General features: G+C 39.3%; 1 protein-coding gene across 2 annotated transcripts; it reads right to left on the bottom strand.

Annotated features, from left to right (window-relative positions):
* Nucleotides 1-170: 170 nt before the first annotated feature.
* ankib1a (ankyrin repeat and IBR domain containing 1a) lies at nucleotides 171-25,850 on the bottom strand. Of its 2 annotated transcripts, XM_072676264.1 has the most exons (21): nucleotides 25,580-25,849; nucleotides 21,625-21,904; nucleotides 18,229-18,529; nucleotides 17,411-17,593; nucleotides 16,730-16,847; nucleotides 14,822-15,030; nucleotides 14,519-14,607; nucleotides 13,272-13,416; nucleotides 12,880-13,040; nucleotides 12,658-12,746; nucleotides 12,323-12,453; nucleotides 8,704-8,838; nucleotides 8,364-8,450; nucleotides 8,200-8,266; nucleotides 7,917-8,062; nucleotides 7,661-7,839; nucleotides 7,208-7,259; nucleotides 6,950-7,024; nucleotides 6,070-6,190; nucleotides 4,606-4,649; nucleotides 171-4,300 (listed from the first exon to the last, which is right to left on the bottom strand). In XM_072676264.1, the coding sequence occupies exons 2-21, from the start codon at nucleotides 21,810-21,812 to the stop codon at nucleotides 3,581-3,583; spliced, it is 3,240 nt and encodes a 1,079-aa protein (XP_072532365.1). In that variant the 5' UTR covers nucleotides 21,813-21,904; nucleotides 25,580-25,849; the 3' UTR covers nucleotides 171-3,580. The 2 variants fall into 2 exon arrangements, with proteins under 2 accessions (XP_072532365.1, XP_072532366.1); XM_072676265.1 differs by lacking the exon at nucleotides 6,950-7,024 and having other exon boundaries at nucleotides 25,580-25,850.
* Between the last annotated feature and the right edge of the window lie 1,399 nt (nucleotides 25,851-27,249).

The following is a 27,249-nucleotide window of genomic DNA, read 5'->3' as shown; positions in this document are numbered from 1 at the left end:
TCCGTATGCATCCAGTCTGCCAACTTTTTTTTTTTACTTCAAAAATTGCATATTGTTCTGAACAGACCACCGCATGGTCATTATTAACCACGATCAATTCACATGGACTACATCCATGTACAGAAACAGATGTCTGAATCATTAAAAATGAAGGAAAACACTCATAACTCTTCCAAGCAAAATGTCTGTAATCTATTACAATTAATTCAACCCAGGGCACTGAAATGAATCACAGTAAAACACAATGCAATTTATAAATGACACTTTAGTCATACACACATTGCGACTCTCGTTTGCAAGCCTCTCACTCCGCATTTCAGAGTGTACATTCCAACTACACAGGACTCAGTCCAGTGTAAAAGAAATCCAAGCAATGATTATACACATGGTTGGCCCATGAAAATACAAAATGTTCCTGCAAAATGCTTTGATTGTAAAAGTGTGGTTTTCTAGGTAACAAAAAAAAATGCAGTCTCTTTTACATTTCATTAAGGGAATGAAATCCTCACAATAAGAGGTTAACTTAAATGTGGCACCACACAAATATACATACAGGGGAAGGGCATAAAAGGCACACTGAATGATACAACTGAATGAGCATGTATAGAGGAAAACTCGACTCGAGCTCTAGTGGCCTCTGGTGGCACATTAAGAAACGTTTCCAGTTGTGTTACCAGATATCACAGCCTGTCTAGAATACTGCAACATTTAATAATGCTTAGCAGTCAACCACGTCAGGGAGAGGACGAGCTTGGATATATACCTAGCTCTTAGCAAAAGTAGGCACAATGTCATCACCGGGATGCCTCTGAGGCACTGTTCAAGATGTGGGATCAGATCATTCGAGGCAAATCTCTTAACAAAGTGCCACAGGTTTGTGTGCAAGTGCATAAAGCAAGCAAGCAAGAATGATGGTGGGATCATGGAGTAGCTTGTGGACTGAGATCACTGCAGGACTTTATTTTTTAAAGACATCAGAAGCTTCACTGATGTCAATCGTTCACACGTGTATGAGCACATTTTTGTCCTTTTGAAAAAGAAAAAAAATGAAATAGCAGTGTAATTCACTTTCCATTGACAGACATACTTAAATGGGTTTGTTTTTCAAACCCTATCTTGGTGGTTCTTCATAAGAATTAGACCTTCTCAACATTCTCCTCTTCATTTTATTTTAGTATAAAAAGTCGCTGTTATGCAAAAACCTTGAATCTCTGTTGAAAGGTTTTTTTTCTTCTCCTGAAAAGTTGTCATTGTGGAGAAATAAGGCTTTTGTGTATCAGTGACTATATATATATGTGTCCAAATGCTAGGGTAATCATATTTTTGCTGGGACACATGGGTATCCACCGTAGTTAGGCTGGGGGTTTTAAGTAGACCTGTTGTATGCTAAAGGAGAATATTAGGTTATACGGGCTATTTGGGCCATTTACTGGTCTTGCTAAGTGAGTAAACGTTGATGTATTAAGGGACATTAATATACTGTTGTTGTATTATTTCAGAGGTATTTTCACCCTGACACATACACACTGCCACAGACCTACAGCTTAGGCCTACTTGACCCCCCCCCCCCCAACCATGACATCCTAACTACGGTGGATATCTGTGTGTCCCTGTGCGTTTCCTTCACCAGTATTGTGTAAAGTAGGGGTGGCAAACCCATTTGAAGTAACAGGCCACTTCACACGCACTCCAATGTCAAGGGGGACGGGCAGATTTTTATTGGAAAACTCAATCCTGTACCCACTTTTTCCAGGCACAAAGTTCATAGTATGCTAATGGAGAATTAAATATCATTAGCACTTTTAGTGGAACAGCGGCTGAGTGACAAACTCTGACTAACTTTCTCTGGTTGGTGAAAGACAACTGTGCCACTGATAGACTAACACCAACTTTCAGCTTTACAAACAGGCTCAATCAGAGCTAAAATATAATAACAATGGGCCTTATTCACCAGAAGAAATTTCTTCTTAAAATCCACTTTCTCATTTTTCACAAAGTGAGATTTTTTCTTATTTGGGGTTTCTTGAATTTACAAGGACAATGGCATCAGTCATTATAAGAGCAGACTTGTGAACATTTCTGCAGTTTAAAAAGTGAATGAACCCACTTGTTCATAAACAGTGTCAGTGTTCGACCCTGAAGATTCACACAATGCTTAAACTCCAATAGCTAACGTCTCTGAAGAAAATCAGTTTCTGTCTTAGCAAGGTGGCAGTAAAATAGAGATTTCGATGAGTTTTGCTGTGGGGTTATTTTGTCTCCCTGTTTATGCCTGTAGGTCAGAAATAAGGCTTTTTGTGTCAGTGATATATATATATATATCCAAATGCACGGGTATCCACAGTGTCAGTGTGGTTTTTGGAGAGTGTCAGAAAACTTTGGGATTCAACATTGTTTTTTGTCGGGTGGGATTAGAACCTTTACTGTGTGGGTTCCAACCTGTATGCCATATGTTTGCCACCCCTGGTTTAAAGGAATACTCCAATGTTTCTCAGCCTAATCCCCATCTGCCATGCCTGCAGCGTATGACCAATTACCATGGGCAATAATTGTGAGACACCCGTACAGAAGAGCAGGGCACCATCTAACACAGAGTAAAATGTAAAAGGAACAGTTTCTAGTCAGATATGCTTCTGAGCATCATCCATTCCCATAGCAACATCATCTATGAATTGTTACAGAAATCTGATATTTCTACCTTTTTTGTGCCTTAAAGCAACTTATTCCAATGTGTGTGTGTGTGTTTATATATATATATATATATATATATATATATATATATATATATATATATATATATATATATATATATATATATATATATAAAATTTGAGACGTTGTAGGTAACGTTAAATTTACACCTACATTAATTTCTTTTGACTTCTTCAGGTAGCATATTATAATTTGCCTCCACATAGTGGGGTTAGATAACATAGTAAGGTAGTGCTTAAATACTTTTAAAATCATTTAGCCAAAAACAAAATGTGTTAGGTGGTGCCTTGATTTCCCTTCTTAGTAAAAGAACAGCAAACCAGTGTACTCCAAAACACTTACAATAGAAGCCAAATGGCTAATATAAATAGTAATTAGTAGGGTTGAACAATTATACTGGACTTGGATGCATAAAAAAAGAATAAGCATGAGACAGATGTTTTGATTTGATCAATATTTCAAACCGATCTGTGATGCATTTACTATACTCTGGAAGAGCAGAGTATTTTGGCTACTATGTCTGCATTTTATACATTTCTCTGCATTTGTAACTTATTTCTGTGCAACTGCAATCTAGGTGGATGTAGCCCAAATTGCATCACTATGAACAGTGTACACAACATATATGGGATGTCCGCATCAGCCTACAAAACGCAAATCGGTGCAACCCTTGAAATTGTTATGAAACTCAGGAGTATTCCTTTAATCGGCCCCTAGTAAGCTCACAACACTGACATGTTGCTTAACCACAAGGCATTAACTCTTAATTTTCTTAATGTTCTCTATCCCTTACAATAACTGATCCTATGAATAGTGTTTGGCCACAGTAAGAGCACGCAAGTTGAGGTGTTTGCATTTGCCTCCTTCCTCAGACCAGGTGCTCTTGTTCCTCCCATTCTGATGAGAGCTCAGTGGGCTCTGGATGGGGGTCACAGTCGCTCTCATGAGGAGCAGTGCTACCGAGGTCTACACTGTAGTGCAACTCTTGCAAATCTGCTTCGGTCTTAGTCGGCTCTGAACCGTCCACGCACTCCAGCTCCAAAAGGCTCGGCCTCTCCAACACTTCATTATCTTTAATCAGACAGTGGAGATTCTGCTCAGGCTTTTCTACTTCAGTTTCCCCCTCCTGTGGCTGGGGGTGGAGTTTCAGTGTCTCATCAGAAGGAGGCGCGTCAGGGCTAGCATCAGCAGTGGCTGAGGGGATCAGTGCAATGTTCTGGGGGTTCATGTCATGGAACCAGGCCATGATGTTGCCAAGCAGATTTGTGTTGGCAGAGGGGTCCAAGCCTGGGGCATCTGCGTAGGAGTGCATGTTAGTGGGGGTGTATTGGCTGGTGATGTTGCCCAGCCTCATGAGGCTGTCCCCTAGCTCCAACAGCTCAGAGCTGCTGAGTGAGGCACGGGGAAGCTCCACAGTGTGAGGGACAGGCTCTAGTCTGGAAGGCAGAGAGGAGCCAATGGCCCCAAGTGAGGCCTCGTTGCTAAGCGTGTCCTGAGGCTCAGAGTCCAAGGCCAGCCCGGACTCCTGCAGGGACAGCTGGATGGCCAGCAGGATGTTTGGGTCGTCTTCATCCAATGATCCAAGAGCCTGCAACAAAACAAAACTCTCCATAATGAGCACCATATTTTAGGAGTCATTCAGCAATTGAAAACAGAAATCTCTAGTTCACACTTTTCCATAGGAATACAGCTGAGAACTCCTATGAATTAAGAGATCTTATTAATGCTTGATTGGACTTGATAGAGCCATCTCATGCTCAAAACGTGCAGTATAGTGCTCTTCAAACAGGTGAAGTAGTAATAATGAGTGGTATCTCTCACACAGTTCAATTAACTTCAGTTACTAAAAGCTGCTCAGGAGCTCTTCATTATAAAAGTAGAGGCTAAACTCACTGTAGTGACACCATATCTCCTTGAGCCACTTCCTTCTTGAGAGTCTGTGAACAAAAACACACTCAATTCATCTTTCCTTTTATAATTTGAACACATCAACGATTCCCTAACATTTACACACATACAAGTGTTACCAATATAACTAATAGAAATGTAATTTTAGTTTAAGGAAAAAGTTAAGGAAGGAGGGAAGTTAAGGAAAAACGCCGCCAAATTTATTCGTACTTAAAACACCTAAAACTAGAATCAGGTGCAGCACATTTGCCTTGTTTTTGTTTTGGCAGCAAAGGTTTCTTAATTCATTAATTAATGCTGGAAAAAACAAGGAGCTTTTAGAGAGATTTTACAACATACAACAATCTGTGGAAAGTATAGGCTGTTTTAAATATTGAGGATTGATGGTTGGGGCTGGCTGGTGATTAATATTTCTGTGTGGTACTGACATTGAAGATCGGTAAGTAAAATAAAATGGCTAGGATCATCAAGGAGGCAGGGAAAATAATAGGCCAGCAGCAAAAGTCATTAGATGATCTTTATAATGGAGCATTACTCAGGAAACCCACAGACCTGATGCATTCCATACATGCTGAGTTTGAGTTGATTCCTTCAGGCTGAAGCTAGAGTACCTGATTAAAAGAAGATCTAGAAGGGATAGTTTCTAATGCTATTAAATACATTAACAGTTTGTGTTCATTTGTATTGAGGTTTTTGTAGGTTATGTATATTCTGTAATGTGTATTGTTGATGTGTCTGTTGTTTAATTTCCTTTTTTAATGATGAAACCAAAGACACATTTCCTGCTTTGGCAGCACCATGAAGCAATATACTATTCTTGCACACCTCCCATGACAACTTGTGTGGTCTCTTTCTGATGGTAAATTTTTTCTTTCTGTATTTTTACATCGGCTGTAGGAAGAGCTACCTGTAGGTCCTATGAGGACAGTTTAGGACTGTTGGACACTTTACACATCTTGGGATTTGCTGTTAGTCTGAACTTGGTAGGACATCCTGACCTGACCATGTTGGCAGATGTTTTATATATTCTGCCTTTGTAAAGAATATAGATTATTTATAAGAACATTTAGGAACAGATGATATCTAATTGTTCTGAGATCTCTTTTAAATCCTGGAATCTATTTTGTCCCAGAATCCTGTTTCCAAAGGTTTTAGAGAGTTATTTGGATCATGATGATCTTTACCACTCACTTCATCAAATCAAGAGCAAACCAAGCTAAATGTCTGAGGTTTAAATAAATCAGGCTCCCCCACAATCCTCTCTAACCAAATCCTAATAATCTACAGCTGATGTGCTGCACCTGGTTCTAATTTGAGGCATTTTAAGTAGTAATTGCATTTCTCTTAATTACAATGTAATTACAATAACATTTTTATGAGGTGTCCTAATTTTGCCACATGCCTGTAGCATGGTATTGACTAAAAGCCACTCAGATGAGAGAGGAGTACCTAAATTGCTGCCATTTGGGTCGCTGGGTTCAGGGGTGTTGCTGCGGAGACTGTGCAAGCTGAGCAGATCCCCTCTCCTCCGCTGCCTGTGCCTCCGTCTGTACTGGAACTCTGAGTACTCCTGCACCAAGAAGTCAAACACACACATACACACATTGTTCATCTGAAGCTAGTTGTAACTGTGTCCCAAAGAAAACGGAATGCGTATAAAGAGGCTGAAGGATGTAATTAAATTCACATTATTAAAACAAAAACCTTTACATGCCATGCACTATTTAATGCCAACAGACCACAGATGTCTTTTGTATTAATGAATAAGAGAAATGAACAGAAATGTTGATGGTGTCTAAGGTACAAGACCAAGTTGGTCTTAGCTAGAGCATAACATACTGGTGGACTACAGACAAACAAATGAAAAGGCTTCATGAAAAAAAGCCCACGTAATTTCACTGTGCCAGAGGGAGTGCATGCAGTCTTATGTAATGCTGAAGGCATGCTAAAGCAGACTGGCCACATATAGTAAGCAGGCGAGAGTGCATCTCATCAATTCGAGAATAGCTAGGCCACAGCACGGATCAGACTGAAGCTGGACATAATAAGATAAGGAAGAAAAAGGAATTTAGTGAGGGTATACTGACACCAGGAGTTAATTACAGGAGGGTTGATGTCCAAACTGAACTGGTTAACATGACATTTCTCCATCTTATTACACTTACTTAAGTCTTATAAAAAAAACAAACTATACAAATGGATGGAGAAATGTTGGTGGGATCATTCTGAGAACGTGGTAATGATATCAAAATGGATGAATATAAAACTGAATATAAAATATAAAAAATACTTTTTCCCTCCAGAGGGTCGACAGTGATTTCTGTGGTACCTGCTGCTGGTCTCCTGTACTGTCAAAGTTCTCACTGTGTTCCCTCCCTCCCAGTATTGGGTGATCCCTCAGCATCTTTAGACACAGAATGAGACACAGTGACCTATTGCTGCTAACAGCAGCACGAAGCACCTCACACAAATTACATGCAGCTGGACCTGGAACTCAAGCTGTTTGCATCCTAGTTAGCTTAGTGTTAGCTGAGCAACAGCAGTTAAAGAGCAGAAATGTTCACAGAGACATGAGCAGTTCTCGCACCTCAGGAGAGGTAAATCCTAGATACTCCCAATCCCACGTCCCACCAGCAAAACTGAAACAAAGAAGGGGGAAATATTTAGACGGATCTATATTTTATTAAATACATGGAAACAACAACAAAACCTTATGGAAAAATAGAAGTAGTAAGAAAATCTTAATCCTAGAAAGTGATGAGTGCTTCAGTGGGCTAAATACATATGGGCTACACTCTTAAAAATTAAGGTACTACAAATTTGAGTGTTAGTCAAAACATTTTCCAACAAACACACACTATACAGACAAAAGTATTGAAACACCTACACATTATACCTATTATACACCATTATACCTGTATTATTTCCTGGTAGGATTTAAGCCACATGCATTTACACTTGGTAGACAAATGCATCTCTGGTTATTTGCACTGAAATATGGAATATGCAGGGGCTGTGCAGTGGGTAGTGCAGTACATACCTTCGGCGTGGGGCCTCAGGGGAGTCATTAGGGGCCACGCCTCGTGCCACAGAGGCCAGGAACTCTCGTCTCTTCTGCTGAATAAGACACGCAGCACTGATGATCTTATGGCGAGGGGTGCGAAGGTAAGGCCTGTTCACCTTCTGGGCAAGGTCCTCTGTCACCATCTCCAGGTCAGTCTGAGCAGAGACAGAATGATACCGGGTGAAGACTGTTCCAACAATAATATATTAAAAGGAAGATAGGAAATCAGTACCTGCATAAGTTCAAATATTTCTTTCTTTGTGCTTTTGGGTTCCAAAAAGAAACCGTAGGGATAAGAGCACTTAAGGATACGTCGGGTCTTGAGAAGTTCTTGAACTCCATCTTCAATGAACATGGTGTCAGGTGGAGTGCCCTCTCCTGGAGAGTGAAAAAAAGAAAAAGAAAAACTGTACTTTACAGATCATTAAGACATATATGATTGGGAGTGCCCGAGTAGGTGTGTGAGGGGAATACAGTGCACAGTTGGACACCCTTGAAATCTGATTGCTACTCACGACCGATGAAAGCTTTACTCAGCTGCTCCATCTTCTCTTTGGCCGTTTTTAGGAGGCGCTGTTCCAGCTGGAGCGGAGACATTAGAGATGTCCAGGACAGTTTCATCAGTGACTACCAACCAAACAGCCGCACAACCAATCTAACCCAGGAAGGAAGTACTCACTTGGTAACTGTGTTCGTGATTCTTGTATCGAGTGTAGTAGTGCATGAAGCGGTCTAGTTCCTGAAAGCTCTTATGCTTCTTCTCCGCCTGTGAAGACCGATGCGATTAGGAATGATCCTGGTAAAAGCTCTAGCTTAAGGAAAATGTGAGCTGTGTGCTTTTCAGTCTGAAACCATCGTGAACATCCAAAGAAAGATAATTTCAATGCAAAGTTTTTCATTTTTACCCAACTCCATCATGACAAGTCTCAATCTGTGTTTCCAGCATAAGCACAAAACAAAAAGAATGTTCTCCCAAGCAAAACGAAAAACACTGCAGTGTGTGTGTGCGAGTATACAACCTCCACTGTCATCTCCTTTGACTGCTCCTCCACCTGCTGAATGACCTCATAGCGAGTGCACCGGTAGTATCCTCCAGTGGAGGAACTATGCTTCTTCCATTCTTCCAGACAGATCCAGCAGAAATCATACTTACACTACAGAGAGAAAAATAATTAAAGAGTTTGATCTACTATCAAACATATTAGGGTATTTACTAAGGGTGTTTTTTACAAACCAAGGCCATAACAAGCCACACCCATTTATGTAAAGCTGGGTGATAAGAACTTGTAATATGAAATGCACATTAAGGTATTACAAGATACCAAAAAAGTATTATTGTAACTACAACTTAGTATTACTATAAGTAGTAGTAGTAGTAGTAGATGTACTGTATTTTATTCTGTGTCCTTAGATGTAACCCTGGGGTTCTCTGTGACTTCCTGTAACATTATTCATTTTGCCATTGGAGTGATTTTTGCTGGATGACCACTTCTTAAAAGAGTAACAGTGGTACTGAATTGCCTTCATTTGTAGATCTTCTGCCTAACACTCTTTGGACATTCGCTCTTTTTCTGAGGCTCTCAGGAATCTTTTTAGGCCGAAGTAGGACTTACATTAACATGTGTGGTGAAACTCTTTTCTTTTATACACTTTTATACTAAAGTTTATGTTGTCCTCAGCGCATACCTGTTTGCTATCCTCTTGTGTGAAAAACTTCAATAACCCCTGTCAACTAATTCAGGATCACATACTTTTTCAGAAAACAATATTTAATTTTAGATAATTTTCTCAGTAAAAGAATGTAAAAAGATGTAATCATTTGTTTTGTTTATTCCCTTTTTTAGTTTAGGGAACTATATGAAGGTCTGTTTCAGGTCAAATGTATTCAAGTAAAGGGGTATACAAACTTTTTAGTGGTTCAATATTTATATCATGTAAATTCATACTACAGCTTAAAATGTTACAATACTTGAGTAGATTTGTCTTACAGACCCAATAACATAAAAATTACTTCTTTTTTTATCACATAAAAATAAACTCTAAAACCCATGGTATTTAATGTATGCAAAAATCCAATATAATAGATTTTATAATAAGGCATTTTCTAAAAGCTGATTAAGCTCTGTAACAATTTATTTGATTAATTTTTATAAAAAATTTAGAAAATCTGAACCTAATTTCCCAAATCCATGACAACACAGAGCCAGCAATAAAATACTAGAATGCACCAGAAGCAAACACAAAAATGGCTTAAATGCTATAGCATTTTAGGCAGAAAAGACCCTGGTCAGAAAACAGTATCTGCCACGTTCTGGGTCTTGATTCTTTACAAACACTCCAACTGTTCTAAGTGTGTCCTTCATTCACAGCACAAAAGCAGCAGCATGATCTTTCAAAGGATCTAATCAATGCTCTTTAGTCCGAAATGTCCTCTCGTTTCCAAGCAACAAAAGCAGTTGCTTCTCCGCAGGTAACACAAGGTTAAGGGCTCTGCATCGTCCAGCAAGGCTGTAGTGCTCTTCATACAGCAGAGAGCTGCTTTTCACACTCGTCTAAATCATGCTTCAAAAGAAACTAGCACAACCTTTAGCCTGACATGCTCAGGTCATGGAAACTAAATGGAATCTATAAAGATTAAGAGAAAGAAACCCTAGCACATATTTGCAATACATTCAACAGAACTCACATTAATACTCAATGGACAACAAAGTGCTGAAGAACCACAGTAGCAACTGACCTTCTTCTTTTTAATCACCAAGGGCCAAGCCAGAGGATCTATGGCCTTAGTAAAGTTCCCAACATGCAATAAATTAGGCCAAATGTCTTGCAAGGTGCCACACAGAGTACAAAGTAAAAAATAATTATAACTTTCAAATTCAAATGCAAAACCAGCCATAAAGGCCTTTTCAAATGCCTTAACATCAATATCAGCCTCAGTATAGCTTCAGTTTCAGCTCAAAGCTCTCACTATTCTTGGATATTAATAAATATCTTCAGCCAAACATGCATTTAGCTTTCATTTTGCCATCTTCTTTCCCATCAGTGTGAGGGTGCTGTGAATAGCGCTCCCCTCCCCCGTCTCACCGCCTGTCACTCAAAGTCCGAGTTAAGCTTTCATTAGGGAAATAACAGGGAGGCTGGGGCCTCTACATAAGCTTTTATTCAGGCACCTGCCTCTGACGTCAAAACAGCTCCTTAGCATCGCATACACTGGGTACATTATGGATGAGAGGCTGCACGGCTAATACACACAGAGTGCCACCCCCTCAAATAAGAATCCTGACTGGAAATATTTGATTCTTAATAAAAAAAAACCATGTAAATACTTTATTTTATTTGTTCCATGAAAACCCATTAAATGGTCGGTGATTTTTTTTGCATGACAATGGTTAGCAATAATGCTAGCTTTATTCATGTGTATTCATATTAATGGTACTGTGCAGATGTCCTAAACCAGCCACATTGTTTAAAAGTATAAGCTGCGCTTTTGCTTCTAAAACACTAATGAAAGCATATATAATTAGACTCAAAACAAAATATTAATAACAATTAACAATTGAGATTTCTAAAAAAAGAACTTCCTTATTTTTTTTTTTTTTTTTGCCATATTGTAAAATGGTTAGAAGAAGAAATGTTGTGCTCTTCTTCTTAATGTGCTCTAGCCATTGTATGAATTTGTTCAATTAAACCACCAACATACCTGATTACCTAATGAAATGTAGTGGCTTGGAAACTTATACCAATACTTTATACTGTTCATCCATAACTTTAGTTTCACTGACAGGTAAGTGCAAAACATTGATTATCTTCATCCACACCTTTGTAAGTCGCTCTGGATAAGAGCGTCTGCTAAATGCCTTAATTGTAAATGTAAATGTAAATCTACAGTGGCATCTGCCAGGGGGAGGGAGCAGTATGCAAGCAGCAAGTGAGCAGTCAGTTCTTGAAGGTGATGTGTTAAAAGCAGAAAAAGGGGCGAGCTTAAAAAAAGAGTCATTTTGATAAGAACCAAACTGTGATGAGTAGACAACAAGGCCAGGGCATCTCTAAAACTATGGTCAAGGGTTATTTTTTGGTATGCAGTGGTCAGTATCTATGAAATGTGCTCCATGGAAGGAAAACCAGATAAAAGGCAATAGTCACAGGCACCTAAGGTTCACTGATGCGAACCAAGGAGGCCCGACCTCACAACCTACAGGACTTAAATGATCTGCTGCTACTGTCTTGGAAGCAGATACCACAGGATGCCTTCAGTGGTCTTGTGGTGTCAATACCTTAAATGGTCAGATTGAGTTGCGACACAAGGACAGGCAGGTGGTACAAATGTTATGGTTCATTGGTGTATACTGAGTGAAGGCAGACAAACTCCTGTTCTGTAGTTTGACACATTGTTTTGTAAAGATCTCTGGTACCTTTTATTCTGACTGTCTATGATAGTGCTGACAGTTATCTCTCATTGTGGGTCTGATTTCTTGATTACTACCAAGTCTCCTTTCAATAAGAGCGTCTTTATAAAAGTAAGGGTCTTTTTCAAAAACAAGCACAAGGCAATTCTTAGGGATCCGCTTCTTTGATTTGACAAATAGGTAAACATAAATCCGAATGGCAACAAAGATATACCTGCTAAATTCCACTGACCTTGGCACATTGCATGTGATTGCAGCCTTCATTTTTCTGAATAGGCGACTTGCAGTTGGCACATGGTTTGGAGTTAGTGAGTAACCACAGGCAGTTGGCAGCATCTTCATAAGCTTCACTTACACCAGCCACTATCCAAGAAAGATCAGAAAGTAAGTTATGGCTCATCTTATATTTGCATATTATGTAGATGCACATGCAGAACAAAAATGTTAATTATACTAGAGTACACATTTGCAGACTAACTACATAAATAGCTATATAAAATAATAAATAAAATAAACACTACATTTAGAAATATTAGAAGTACTATAGAAGTTCGGAAATTCTCTTACATTCCTCCGGTTTCATCTCAGAGACTTTCTGCAGCCACATTTTCCATGTCTGGCAATCGCATGGTTCATGGGCCTCACCAAGACACTCCCTGGCAAGAAACACAGAGGAAAGAAAGCAACACGTTAACACAATAGGTACTTGGACTATCGAAAAAAGATATATCAAATATTTAGTCATTTACAACTAGACAGGTGGCTAAAAAGAGTGCCAGAGGCACACACCAGCAGAAGAGGTGGCCCTTTCCACAGTCCACAGCCGGAGCAGAGAGAAGTGGGAAGCCAAGAGGGTCAGTGGCAGTAGTGCCAGGTCTAGAAAGCCGAACCGCTCTCTCACACCTCGCTACAGGACACCAGCGAATAGCTGGGTTGTTATCCACAAAAGCCTACAAATACAAAAAAAATACAAGAAGCCCCTCTTACTCAACTATTCAACTGGTTTGGCCATAGGAACCAAATGCACATATTCATAGATAGAACTGGCCTAGAACAAATAGAACTGGCCTGTTTTTACTGACATTAATACATTAAAAAAAAAAAGCACAGATGAAGGCGAAAAGTAAGTTCTTTCTTATGTTAGAGTTCATCTTATGCAGGTTTAAACTGTTATACTGTACCTTAATGTCAAACTGCAGGTAGCGTTTATCCATCTCCCTGGAAACCACACTCTCTATGACCTCTACTGGAACCAGCTGGAAGCAATCATAGGCTGGACAAAAGATATTATGTGCATCTCCCTCCTGGATTTTCACGTTTAAAAACCTGAAACAGAGAGCTTTAAGTTGGTCACTGACCAAAATATACAACAGGGCTGCACAATGTGTTGTTTCGGGATGTCAGATGCAATGTCAAATTATTTAAACATGTCATGCTAAAACTTTTTTGCTGCTTAATACAGAAGGAAAATAAGCACTGTTCTCATTTTCCATCCTTTGTCTACTAGAGGCAGATTATATCTGACCAATACTGTTTATTTTACTCCAATCATGGATATACCAAGTGCATTACTAATATCAAGGCATGCTGGATCACTAACTTCTGGTTAAATCTGGTGACAATTCCTGTCTTTTTTAATATCGCAATGTATATCAAAGAGGGAAAACAACATCAGTTTTATCCAATAGTGTGCAGCCCTAATATATTTACAATTTTGAGATTGTTTTAGGAAAAAAATAAGGTAGTCTCAGGTAGTATCTGATAAATTGACTTTGTTATGCTTTGTAAATATAAAAAGACAACTTGTGATTATAATTTTTTAAATACATTTTTTAATTAAACATTTAAAATGCAAAAACATTCTTAAAAAGTACAAACATCTAAAAATAAGCTGAACTTACACAATCCCTACATGAGTCCCACAATGAGAAACACTAAATATACTGACTAAATTTAAGGTGTAATTTGCCAAGATACACTATATGGACAAAAGTATTGGGACACCAGCTCCTTCATTTTTTATTTTTTTATCCAGTCTTTGTTGAAGTAACTGTCACTGCTGTCCAGGGAAGGCGTTCTACTATGATCACCTCCCCACCTCATATAGCGTATCATTTTTGCAGTGAACAAGGAAGATGCAATTAGGTAGGCTGCATTTCCAATAATCCTTACCTATACACCTATAAACACAGAAAACTAAACGTTAGTGATCATTTAAAAGTATTTAATATATATTTTTTATTTCTTCTTTTTTACCCTAGTCTCCTAGTATGAATAAATGTCAGTGTTTACTAGGTTTACTAAGTCATACATGTGTGCACCAAGACAAATTCATCATGTGTGACATATATGGTGAATGAAGTAATTCTGATCTCAAATGTCCTTAAGTTTAATTTAAATTAAGTTTTTTTTATTTTACAAAACTCACCCTTCCCAGCACGATCTGCAGAACTCGTGCCCACACGGCATGTCCACAGGCTCTTCGAACACAGAAATAGCGCACATGCAAATTCCACACTAGCAGGAAGGAAAAAAAGGAGTAATTTACCTCAAACAAACACACTTTCATGACATTTTCACTGAATAATGCATCCATACTTGTGTATACGGAACACTTGTGAGAACAATCTAAAGTGGCTACATGATTCTTGGTCATGACTTAGCTGACGCGAGTAGGTAACTGTTAATTGCAGGCAGTAATTATCCTCCTGTTTTGCAGGAAGTGACTCACCAGGGCAAGTCCCTCGTCTGCAGGTGACAAACTTATCTCATCAGGGGAAGTGAGCGTGGAGCGGGTGGTACGGGGCGTCCTAGGAGAGGGCAGTGTGTCCCAGGCATTGTAGCCACTAGGTGGAGGGGTGGGCATCTGCACACCAGAGCGCTGACAGCAGTTCTCTGCATTAGACATCCAGGCTTCCAGAAGCTTCTCTCTGTCCCAGTCTGGCCCAAGACAAGCGTGATACACAAGGAAGATGAGTGCCCGTTCTCTTCTATCCTTCTCTTCTCTCCCAAACATGAATTTTTAAGTAATATGTTTTATTTTTACTTTTAGTTAAGAATGCGAGATGCTAGGCTAATGGACTTAGACTTTCTCCAATCTCCTTTTGGTAAACACATCCCATAAAATGTCTCAACTTGCTCAGAACACATGCAGATGTTCGAAAAAATATTTGTGGTTCATAATACGGTATGCAGTTTAAAAAGTCAAATAGATTGATTGATTTCTGAAGCGAACAAATTGGGATTTTGGCATACAGTAAGGAAAATAAGTATTTGAACACCCTGATCCATGATTTCTAAGTTCTCCCACTTAGAAATAATGGAGGGGTCTGAAATGTTCATCTTAGGTGCATGTCCACTGTGAGAAACATAATCTAAAAAAAAATCACAATGTATGATTTTTTAATAATTTATTTGTGTGTTACTGCTGTATATTTACCAAGAAGATATTGGTAACAGTCACAGCCCAATGTTTGTTAGCAATGTTAACTTAGTATTTTCTGCTGTAAACCAAACAAGCACATTTGGCTGATTTACTTTATCAAGGATAAATAATACATCATGTTACTGAGATGTTTCACTTAACTACTGCTTTAAAGTAAAACAAATATATGAAAAGCATAACATTACTCCGCTTATTATAATTTACCATCACAGTCCATTGCAACCACTATTATAGTATGTATATATGTATATATATTCTATAACTTTTTCCTGGTAGAAAAAATTGTTGATTGTCTCAGTTGTTGGTCAGGCATGCTGTTTATTTAGAGAGCTTAAAACACACCCTTTGTGATTTACTCCCAACATTCTTTTAGCTTTGTGACTGAGCCGTAAGTACATCTACAGCTCACAATGGAATCATGATGAACTTTTGGTCCAGGAAAGTCAGCAGGGTTACTCAAGTGCATGAAATGGAAACTCATGTCAGAACGTTGTACTGTATGTCTACATGTAAATAAATGTGGTAGTTTTCATAACAATACTTTGCTGAAGCCTGGTTAAGTAATGCCTGGGTAATGAATTTCTGAGATCACAATTTCTGCAGTTACTGAGTCAGCAGAGCTCAGTCTCTAACTTTACGTGGTCTATCACCCTTGAGACCCAGTTGCTGTGGTTCCTAAACGCTCCCACTTTATAATAATACTTCTCCAAGTTGATGGTGGAATATGTAGGAGAGAAGAAATTTCACCAACTGACTTGTTGCAAAAGTGGCATCTTATTACAGAACCACACTGGAATTCAGCAAGCCCTTTAGAGCCACCCATTCTTTCACGAATGTGTGTAAAGGCAGACTGCATGGCTAGCCACTTGATTTTATACATCTGTGGCAATGGAACTCAATGAAACATCTAAAATCAATTTTTAAGATAAACGTCCCAATACTTTTGTCCATATACTGTATCTAATTTCCATTCCACTGTGTATGCCACTTAGATGGACTTGCACTAAAGTGTGTTTCCCGAAAATAAATCACTGCCACCGCCAGGAACATGTTCTGATAGACATCTGAATTTATGTGTTTGCTCATCTAGAAACACACAGACATGAATTATATGAGCCGACATTTCTGCTTATAAAGTCGTTCCCTTTTGTTGGGAAACAGCGAGTTGCATCCCATAAAGAGCTAGAACCATACCATGAGCTCGTAGGAGTGCCTCAGCTGTGAAAAGAGGGGCCTGCAGCATGTCGGCTGTCTCCACTATCAGCATGTCTTTCAGCCGCCGCAGGTCCTGAAGCTTAAGTCCCTCATATGGCTACAGAGAGAGAGAGAGACAGAGAGAGAGAGAGAGACAGAGAGAGAGAGAACAGAAAAACAGAGAAACAATTTAAAGTTATTGGGTGTAAAGTCGAGAGAGAAAAAAAAATCATGTCTCAAACAATAAACGTCGCTATCGACCGTCTCCAGCTGCCACTACAAATGAAAGTTTGGCTATTTGTAATCTCCCTTTAATGCGACCAAACATTTCCACTGCCACAACATCAGGGCGCAGGAAATTAACCTGTGTGCACTTTCTTTGAAGAAGTGATACTGGCAGGTCACAGCACCATGCCAGGGCGAATAAAAGTCCAACACACACACACACACACAAAATGTTTGTCTCTATTTGTAACGCTTGCTAGTTCTGCCAAGATATTTGAAATACCACTGCTCTGTCATAAACAGCTGAGGCATTTTTGGGAGTACTGTATAATTTCTCCACAATCTGTCTAAAATAAAATCACTAAAATTCCACTCATGCCTTCAAAGTTCACTAGTGCTGCTGTGAAATAAATAAATAATTAAATAAATAAAATATATACTGAAAACACAGCATACCTCTTTTCGGTCCAGGGCAGCATACTCTGCTTCTATCTCCTGAGCCCCTGGGTCCTGAGAGAAGACCATCTGAGACTCTAGACTGAGGGCCAGCTCCTTATGATGCTGTTTCTCTGCGCAGTCACACGGAGTCTGATGCTCCTCATTCTCCACAAACAGATCCGCAGCACTCTTCACCAACAGCTGAGCAACACAGACATGATGGCCCATCAGTGTACATTCGAAGGGTTAGGTGATACTGAACCTGCAGCTTCTGCCTTTTTATGGTCAACAAACATCCCTTTATTTGCATTTTCCCCATTTCTCAATTGATTTCACGTAATGTAAAGCACTCTGTCTGACCTCTGTGTATGGAAGGTGTTGTTTAAATCATTTTTATCTGTGTAATGTTTATTGTGATGTTAAACAGTGTTGGCTTCTTTGCAACTCCTACGAGACTTGCAAGTCAAAGGCACACTGCCTGTCAAAAATGTGGAAACACCAAGATTTTGTATATAATTTTTCTAATACGAACAATTATGTTTTCTTTGTTCATGTGCAACAGGTTAACCTGTTAAAGACAGAATGTCAGTTACTCAACAGCTTTGTAGTATTATGAGTCTTAAATGGTTTAGAGTGGTTTATGTGATGCTCCTATTTAAATAATGTTTATACATTTGTGCAAACAGAAATCTCAGTGCTCTAGCTAACAACACAGATCAGAATAAGCTTAAACATAAGAATAAGCTTTTATGTACCATTACACCCGTAGTAAAAAGATATTTCGATCAAAATAATGATTAATAAGAATAAACTCCAGGCTGACAGCTCCTCTGTACCTCAACGCAGCTCTTCATGCCGGCTGCAGCTGCATAGTGCAGGCAGGTGCTCCTCTTGTTGTCTGCGGCGTTGACATCGGCTCGCTCATACTCGCCCAGGTCAAGCTTGGCCCCCGTCCATCTGAGCATCATCTGGAGGCACTCAGCACGGCGCTGCTCGTCCAGCTGCGGGCAGCTGAGGCGCGGCTGCAGAGCACCTTCACCCAGCAGGATGAACGGCCCCATGCACAGCATGTGCAGAGCCGTCTCGTTGTGTACGTTGCGCTTGTTGGGGTTGCCATCCTTGCAGAACAGAAAGGACCTAGAAGATAAGGGAATAGAAAACAGACTTCAAAAAAAGTCTGAAAGCCCGTGATTTAACGGCCAGGGACTACAGCATCACTTTAGGGGTGAATTGGGATCCTTTCTGAGACATCTGTTTCATATTAATGTGGTTTTAAAACTGAAGCAGAAGAGATTTCCACAAGATGGACAGTTGAGGGGAGACATAACACTGACATAGGTCACAGCCAGTGTTACTCAGTAGCCAACACCGCCAGTTTTTCAAATTTCAGCCTTGTTATTTAAATAAAAAGATGGCTTGAGCATAAGGGTATCAGTGCTCACACAGCTCACAGTCAAAGGAAATGCAGGGAGCATCATAGTTATTTTGAAAGACACAGGCCAAAGCCCCACAGCTCAATATTTCATTATGTGCAAGAGTGCATTAGGAAGACATCATAACCACATTAACAGAGAGCACAGCATGACACTGCTCTGCTTAGCTGGAAGCACTCGCTTCTTCATTGCCAAAAAGATAGGAAGAGATAATAGGCCAGGCGGATATCATTTTCAGGTAAATCAACTTTGGGAGCCACAGTGTGATTGATAACAGAATCAGATTGCACTCCTGATAGGACTTGGGTTCATTTACACTGTTTTCAGAGTCAGGAGCGAAGGCAGCGCTTGGTTGACTGCTAGGCCGCTCTGTAGAAATGACTCAGCGCTTTGTTCCGGGAAGTCTGGGTGTAGAGCTGGCACTGGAACTTCATTAGTTAATGTAACTCCAAACAACAGCATTAATTCTCTGCATTCTCTGCACAATCTCAGCTCTCTCGTATGAACCCTTAACTTTTAAAGGAGGTCCTAAGTAGTACAGATAAATATAACAACATTAAAAAAAAACATACAACACAAACACAAAATCTGTCCGAAAGCATACAATGGCCTATTCATGCCATGTGTACCAAAGAACAAGTCATTACAGTGTTAAAATCTTGGGTTGGGGGGGGGGGGTGGTATCTTGGGACAGTACAAATATTAAACATAGTTCATAGTTCAAGTTCATCAGCTGACACTGATGGTAATACATCTTACTGGATTATCATTACAAAAAAATAGAACAATTATGTAGAGTAAGGAATACAGTAAAAATGAATTAAATGCAGGTATTTTAGTGAAGTTGTACAGCGTCACTTAAATGTTCTGTTCTTCTGGAGTACAATACACAAGTATAGGTTTGAGATTGTTGAGCAATGATGATTCGTCCGTGCTATAACGTGTACCTTTTGTCTTTGCTTTGTAATGGTGTGCTGGTAAAAATTGGCACTAGACTGAGCAATAAAATGAAATAATAATTTAAAAGTAAAATACACTGCTGTGCAATGATCAAAGCATAATAAATATTCCCAAAACTACAATCTCTAATAAAAGATCACTACACTGAAATGAACAGTGCTTATTCTGAATTCATCCATGTTCAAATACGCAGTTCTAAACACAAAAGCCACACGTGAAGGGGAGGAGCTTCTGTATCCGCTCGTGGTCATCTAAATCCTCCTGGCCTCTTTAAGCACCCGAGTCACTCAGTAGGAACAGGGAAAGAGGAGGAACAATGAGTCATAAGTAGCCAGCTGTCTTGGCGGGTAATTACCATACCAGCGATTTTCTCAGGGGGGTGCAACCAGCTATTGAACATCTTCCCCACTGAACTGCCTGTGGCCTTCGTTTGCAGTTGCCTCGACTGCAAACAAAATGTAAAACAATGCTGCATTCGGCAGCTATGCTGCTGAACACCACTGCGCAAGCACATGAAGGCTTTCTAGTGGCTTTACCTCACCATACACAGTAGCTGTGGACTATGCCTGCTGGGGGCCAGCTCATGCCCTCAACAGTAATTCTGTCTATGGAAGCAAATCTCCTCCTCTGTGTGTCATGGCACAAAATGTACTGTTTCAAGGCAGTTAACTGTGTTAGGTTTTCATTTGCTAGGGGTCAATATCTCTACAGGATTTGACTTTGTGTCTTAAACGATGTTTAATTGAACATGAATTAATAAGTAATAAGTGAGCAATGATGGTAATAATATAATACACTATCATATCAGAATGTTATGACCACCCCAGGTTTGGAATTAACTCTGTCCATTTTATCAGCTCCACTCACTATATAGGAGTAATTTATATTTCTATAATTGCAGACTGAAGCCCATCTGTTTTCTGCATACTTTGTTAGCCTCCTTTCACCCTGTAATTTTGATGGTCTTTAATGGTCAGGGCCCAACAGGACCACCACAGAGCAGCTATTATTTAGGCAGTGGGCCAATCTTAGCACTGACACTGACATGGTGGTAGTGAGTGTGTTAGTGTGTGTTGTGCTGGTGGTACGAGTGGATCAGACAAAGCAGTGCTGCTGGAGTGTTTAAACACTGTGTCCTCTCACTGCCCACTCTATTAGACACTCCTACCTAGTTGGTCCACCTTGTAGATGTAAAGTCAGAGAGAGAAGCTCATCTGTTACAGCACAGTTTGTGTTGGTCGTCCATCATCTAGTCCTTTATCAATGGTCATGGTGTTTAAAAACTCCAGCAGCACTGCTGTGTCTGATCCGCTCGTACCAGCACAACACACACTAACACACCACCAACATGTCAGTGTCACTGCAGTATATGGTGAGTGGAAACAATAATATGGACCAAGTTCATTACAAACCAGGGATGGTCATAATCTTCTATACAGCCATGTAAAATATAAATGTTATCATGCAAAAACCTTGTATTGTCAACATGGCAACTTTACAGCAGTGACTTTACACATTTTAAACTTTCAGTTGAAGTCGATGTAAAATCTTTCATTCCATTTTGTTTCTATTGGTCTACTCAAAATAGAGATGCAAGGTTTTAAATGACAGTGATGATACGCATTATACAAACAGTCAGGATCATTTAATTAGGTATAGATCGCTAAAATTGGAATATTCAGAATAAAATCTAATAATAATCAATAATACAGAAGTGTTCAAATGTCACTTGCTCTGCTATCTTGCGATGCTTGGTGCTCCACTGCTGTGGGGAAAATCTCTCTGCTAAAGAAATGTTCCACAGGAATTACTCAGCCCTGTTCCAGCTCAGGCTCTTACCTGATAAGCCGGCTCATAGCATGGCGCGAGGCATAGTGCAGTGGTGTGTTGTGCTGGTAGGGCTCCCCATAAGAGGCATTGGGGTCCAGGGCCTCTTTAAACTGAGGGTTATTCTCGTAAAGGTGGCAGGCTAGCACCTCATCCCCGCTGATCAGCGCCTTGCGGAACTTGGTGGCTGTATTCCCCATGACCAGGTCAGTATGGGGAGCCACAAAGCGGCCAGCGCCGGCACTCGCCCCTCAGCAGTCGGCGTGGGAGCACTCAAGTCACATACTACGTCCTGCGAAATCACAAATCAGTAAAAAAAAATTTTATGACTTATTTCAGCACGAGTGATGTTAAATCATTCTAGTCTAAAAAAAGTTAAAAGCCTGTACATCACACAGTTTAACTGCCATTGAAGATGACCTTCAACACTGATCTGTCGATCTGCTGTACGACATAATCATTCTGTCCGTTATTTTAACCGGTTTGGCCGGCTGCTGTAAGCCAGTGATCCTTTATGTATTTACAAAGGCAGTTTGTAACTTGATATAACCTGACGCTTTGGAAACCTGCTTTACTGCTCTTTCAAGCAGATAGTGTTACAGGTATGCAATGAAACTCAACAGCAAAGCAAAAGGCCATCTCCACATTTTCTACAGTTTTATTAGAGAATTTCATTCACAGGCCGTTACTGGATATTACTGGATATCAAAACAAATCTAATCTGATCAATCTGAAGAAATATTAGCCAACAAAACTAGCGCACAATCCCGATGTGTGAGGTTGTGTTGTTAGTTGTGTATTTTGTTGTGTAGGGTAGAAATACACAGTAGAATAGAGCATTTTAACTAAGCTAGCCTAGTTTTGGATGTTACAAATCTTACAAAAGATCTTACAAAAAAAACAACTAAATCAAGATACTCAATACTTTGAGGTTGGTGTAGAGTAGTGGATAACACTGACCCTCCAATGGCAGACAAAGACAACCTCTCTAATACTGCTCTCATCTACCGGTAAATAAAAAATCTAAAATGTTTACTAAATGCCATAAATGCAATGTAACACTGGTATCTGCATGCAAAAAGAAAATTATTCTAAAGCATTTCCAGCTACAATTCCCCTCATTTCTCATCAAGGCAGTCTTAACAATCTCTGATCCTTAAGTAAAAGTCTGAACTTGAACCTTTTCTTCCTTTATTCATTCAAAGGAATGAGATTCCAGGGATTTTCCTGGAATCCTTTTTTCCCAGAACAAAATAATTCAGGAAAACCCAGAGATCTCTTTTATAACACCACCACTACAGCTAAGTGCATAAACTCTAGTTGATATGGGAAAACATTTTTTTTTTCTGCTGAAGCCATTTTCTGCTCTAATAAATCTCCTTAAAAGGGCCGTGGGAGACAGAGCGGACGGCGGCAGCAGCAGGTGCAGCGTCAGGGCTGCAGCGGCAGCGCCGGGGCCAGCTACACCCTCTGGGTTGGTTTTTGGGTCATTCTGTCTGCCATGCTCAAGCCCTCTCACACGGTCATCCATTTCATCTGATATGTTGATCAGAAACGACAATAACTTGAAAGTACAATCAGATAGCTTGAGAGGTTTTCTACATTCAAGAAAACTACCGACTGCTGTTATTATCTGAAAAAAAGCTCAAATTTATGTAGGTGAGTTCCCATTAAACTACAAACCGTTATCCCACACAAGTACATGGCAGTCATTTATACAAGGAATACCATTTATACAAGCCCACAAGCACTGTCTGTTTATTTTAATAGATTTACCTGATATGACCCAGCGGCTGTGGGCCATTTCCTGGCATAACATACAGCAGTAATAAGCTTTCACAACATCCACCAAATACACTGGCAGATAATCAAATACCACACAGCCACTACAACAGCACTGCTCACACACACATCAGAAAAGAGACATCAGTGTGATTTCTACAGGCACACTGTGTTTTATGTATCTACCATATTGAGATAAACCATTAAAGTAGGTCCGGTCTGTAAATAAAACAAACTGGACAGTATTCGTTACAGGACTTCCACAGCCTTTTTACAGACTCACTAGGGCTAAAACGAGTGGCAAACACAAATGAGTGAAACACAAAGATAACAAATATTTTATTTTGGGATATTTACAACGTTTATTTCTTATCTCTATATAATGTCTTATCTCTATATAGTGTAAATATATCTGATATTGCTTGTACAACTCCTAATTGTGTAGTGTATGACTGTGTACGAGACAAATCAACTTTTGATTTGATCTGATCTAACATTGTTCATGATTAGGTTTATATCTGCTGATGATGGCATGGCCTACACATAATTCTTAAATAAATAAATCAAATAAAATACATTTAGGCCTGAATTCACCAACAACAAATGAGTCATCACATTTTGGTTTAATTTTTTATATATATAAATTATGGATACAATGTATAAATAATAAATGATAAATATTATGGTTAGACAATTATACATTACAGATAAGATTATGGATAAAATCTAGTCATCTTGCCAATTAAAAACAACTATTTAAACTTATTATTATATTATTATTTTTATCATTATTATTAACAAACATAAAACAAGGCCCACACTTCCACAGCCATCTGCTGTTTTACAGAACCACTGGAGCCAACGCAACTAGTGAGTGGCCAACCTTATTGATGGGATGCACTGATATTTGCATTCTGGGCTGATGCCGATATCTGTCATTGTTCATGTGCGTATCTGTTGAGAGCGATAAACACATCATTCTGAAATGCAAAACATAGGCCTAAATACAGCTGGATTAAAAAAGCAGCATTTACTCGGGTTACAAATGTAGAAAAAAAATAACTGATATGGGCCTTCTGGGCTGATGCTGATATCCATTATGGATTATTCTATTATATGTAGCATAATACTATGTATAAAATTAGACATATATTCATCTATATAACTTTAGCTTTTACTATGGTTACTAATGTAGAAAAAAAATGTTATGCAGTTGTTTAAGTTCAGTAGTAAAGCAACATCCCATCATTTTGCTCTCAGAGAATACAATAAATGTAAACTTTTATTTTTATAATATTTTGATAAATTATGGATCCCTGTGATACCGATATCATCGTACATCCGTAATACTCAATTCTGCACTGCATGTAAAACTAACAAAACACACACTGCATTTCCAAGCTCAAATAAATCATCCGTCTGGTCTGTCAGCTGTAATTAAACCCAGAATTAATCATCTTAATCAACTTAGCTACTTGTTAACTAACCTGCCGAAAGCGCCTCGTTTTCTAACCACAAACACGTTAGTCTGTCTTCTTGGTTTCCGTGAAATAAGGCTTGAACTAAAGGTGGCTAATCCAGGTCCGGAAAGTAAAAATCCGCCCCAGGATTTCGTTCCAACGGCTTGGGCAGCGCTGCTGCAGCCGGATGACAGCTGAGCTGCCCAGGCAGGTGGAACGAAATCCTGGGGCGGATTTTTACTTTCCGGACTTGGATTTGCCACCATCGGCTTTAACGTTGCTCAGCTCCTCAAGAAGGAGTAGCGGAGGAGACTGACAGGGAGATGCCCCTGTTGTTGCTTCGGTAAACAGGTTAACGTTGGATTTATATCAGTTCAAACCAGGAATATCGATGTTAACTATAGATACCTACTAACTCAGCCAGAAAGCTGTAGTAACGTTAGCTAGCTAGCTATCTGCAGCAGAGCACAAACAACAACTTAGCTAGCACTAGATACCTGCTGCTTAACCCGTTATTTATTTACATCAGAAACACTATCTATCACCTCCTAACCGGACAGAATAATTTAGCTTGTCAAGCTCTAGTTCTCAAGAGTCTGGAGCCCGTAGTTTTCGGATGTAGTGCTAGCTATGCTAACTAGTCTAGCTAAGCTAGCTGTAAAACAGTCAGAAAAACACCACACAGACTGTAGCCGGCAGGCTAGCTAGCTAACGTAGCCACATACCTCATCCTCATTGATGTGGCTGGACGAGTAGAGAGCCCTCCGCTGGATAATGCAGAAAATAAAAGGCTTTATCAAACCTCCAACTTGTTAACAGGTTATACGGCCATTGTTTTTCTGTGGGCTAAACGTCAGAGATGCTTGAGAGACACTAGGCATGCCAGCTGAATGTGTTGGTTGTGTGCTGAGTGTTTCACTAAGCTCTGGTAAGGTGGGTGAATGTGTGTGTGTGTGTGTGTGTGTGTGTGTGTGTGTGTGTGTGTTGTGCTCACATCAGGAGGCTGGCTCTTTTTCCACAGGCTTTCCTCTCTCTTTTGCTTCTTCTTTAGCCTTTCTGAGACATTAAACGCCTTAAAGTATAACACTGCCGCCTCTTGACTGGGTTGCTCTACTGTAGCAGTAGTAAACTTTTTATTTTCCCAAAATGACACAAGAACAGCTTAACACTTAAAACACTGTACATTTTATAAATTGTAGGAATCCTGCACAATCTAAAGTCAAAAACACATATTATTATGAGTGTAATTACGCTGATCATCAGTTATTTCATTGCTTATTGAGTTAGAGTTGGTTATAAGGTTAGGTTAAGATGGGGTTGGTAGGGTGGGTGGGTGTGTAGGACTGCTTACATCAGGAAGCTGTTTTTTCACCAAGCTTTCCTCTTTCTTTTGCTTCTTCTTTACTGTTTCTGAGACGATAAACGCCTACTTTTATTTTAATTTTTTTTAATTGTAAAAAAGGAAAAAGTTTACTTTAATTTTTTTTTTTACTTCAACTTACATTATTATACTTTATTTATTTTGTATATATTTTTTATTATTAATTTCTTTTTTGTTATCTTTATCTATTGGTGAATGGAGGGACAGCAAAGTAAGAATTTCATTGTACAGCGTAACTGTCTGTTTCGGCTGTGCATATGACAATAAAACTCTTGAATCTTGAATCTTGAATCTTGAATCTAAAAGTACCTAAAGTAACACTGCCACCTCTTGACTGGATTGCTCTCCCATACCAGTAGAGCAATTTTCATTCTACCAATATTGGACAATTTACAGCTTAACACCTAAACACTGCATATTTTATATCACAATTAATGCTATTAATAATATATATGATATATATTAATATTAATCATGATTAATATTATTAATATTCATCCCAAGTAGGGGCTGTAGCTCCACCTCAGCGGATATCACAACACCTACATTTAGGGTGTGTCTATACTTGTAGTTCGGTTGCCTTGGTCCAGGCCAAGCAGGAAAATGGTCATACTGACAATACCGTCAAAACCAAATGTTATTAGTGTTATTAATATTCGTCCTAATGAGGGACTGTAGCTGTACCTCAGTGTATATCGCAATGCCTATATTTAGAGTGTGTTATTAATATATATATGTATATCACAATCCACACTTTCTACTGGTAGATACTTAAACTACAACACATATTTTGGATACACCACCACCTCCAATAAATACACTGGTGTGTGGTGGGTGAAACCAACTGTACACAACTGCAACTATTTTGCAATAGCATGGTTTTGAAAATAATAATTAGAATTTGAGCCAAGTCTAACAACCAAGAGAAACACTAAGAGAAACATTACAAGAATGCTGTAAGCAGCACGGAGCCAGTAGGTTCATGTTTATCTCCTCCCGAGAGTCCTGTCCTAT

Source organism: Salminus brasiliensis, chromosome 3 (genome assembly GCF_030463535.1).
Source record: "Salminus brasiliensis chromosome 3, fSalBra1.hap2, whole genome shotgun sequence".
Taxonomy (NCBI): Eukaryota; Metazoa; Chordata; class Actinopteri; order Characiformes; family Bryconidae; genus Salminus; species Salminus brasiliensis.
This window is presented reverse-complemented; position numbering and strand designations above follow the sequence as displayed.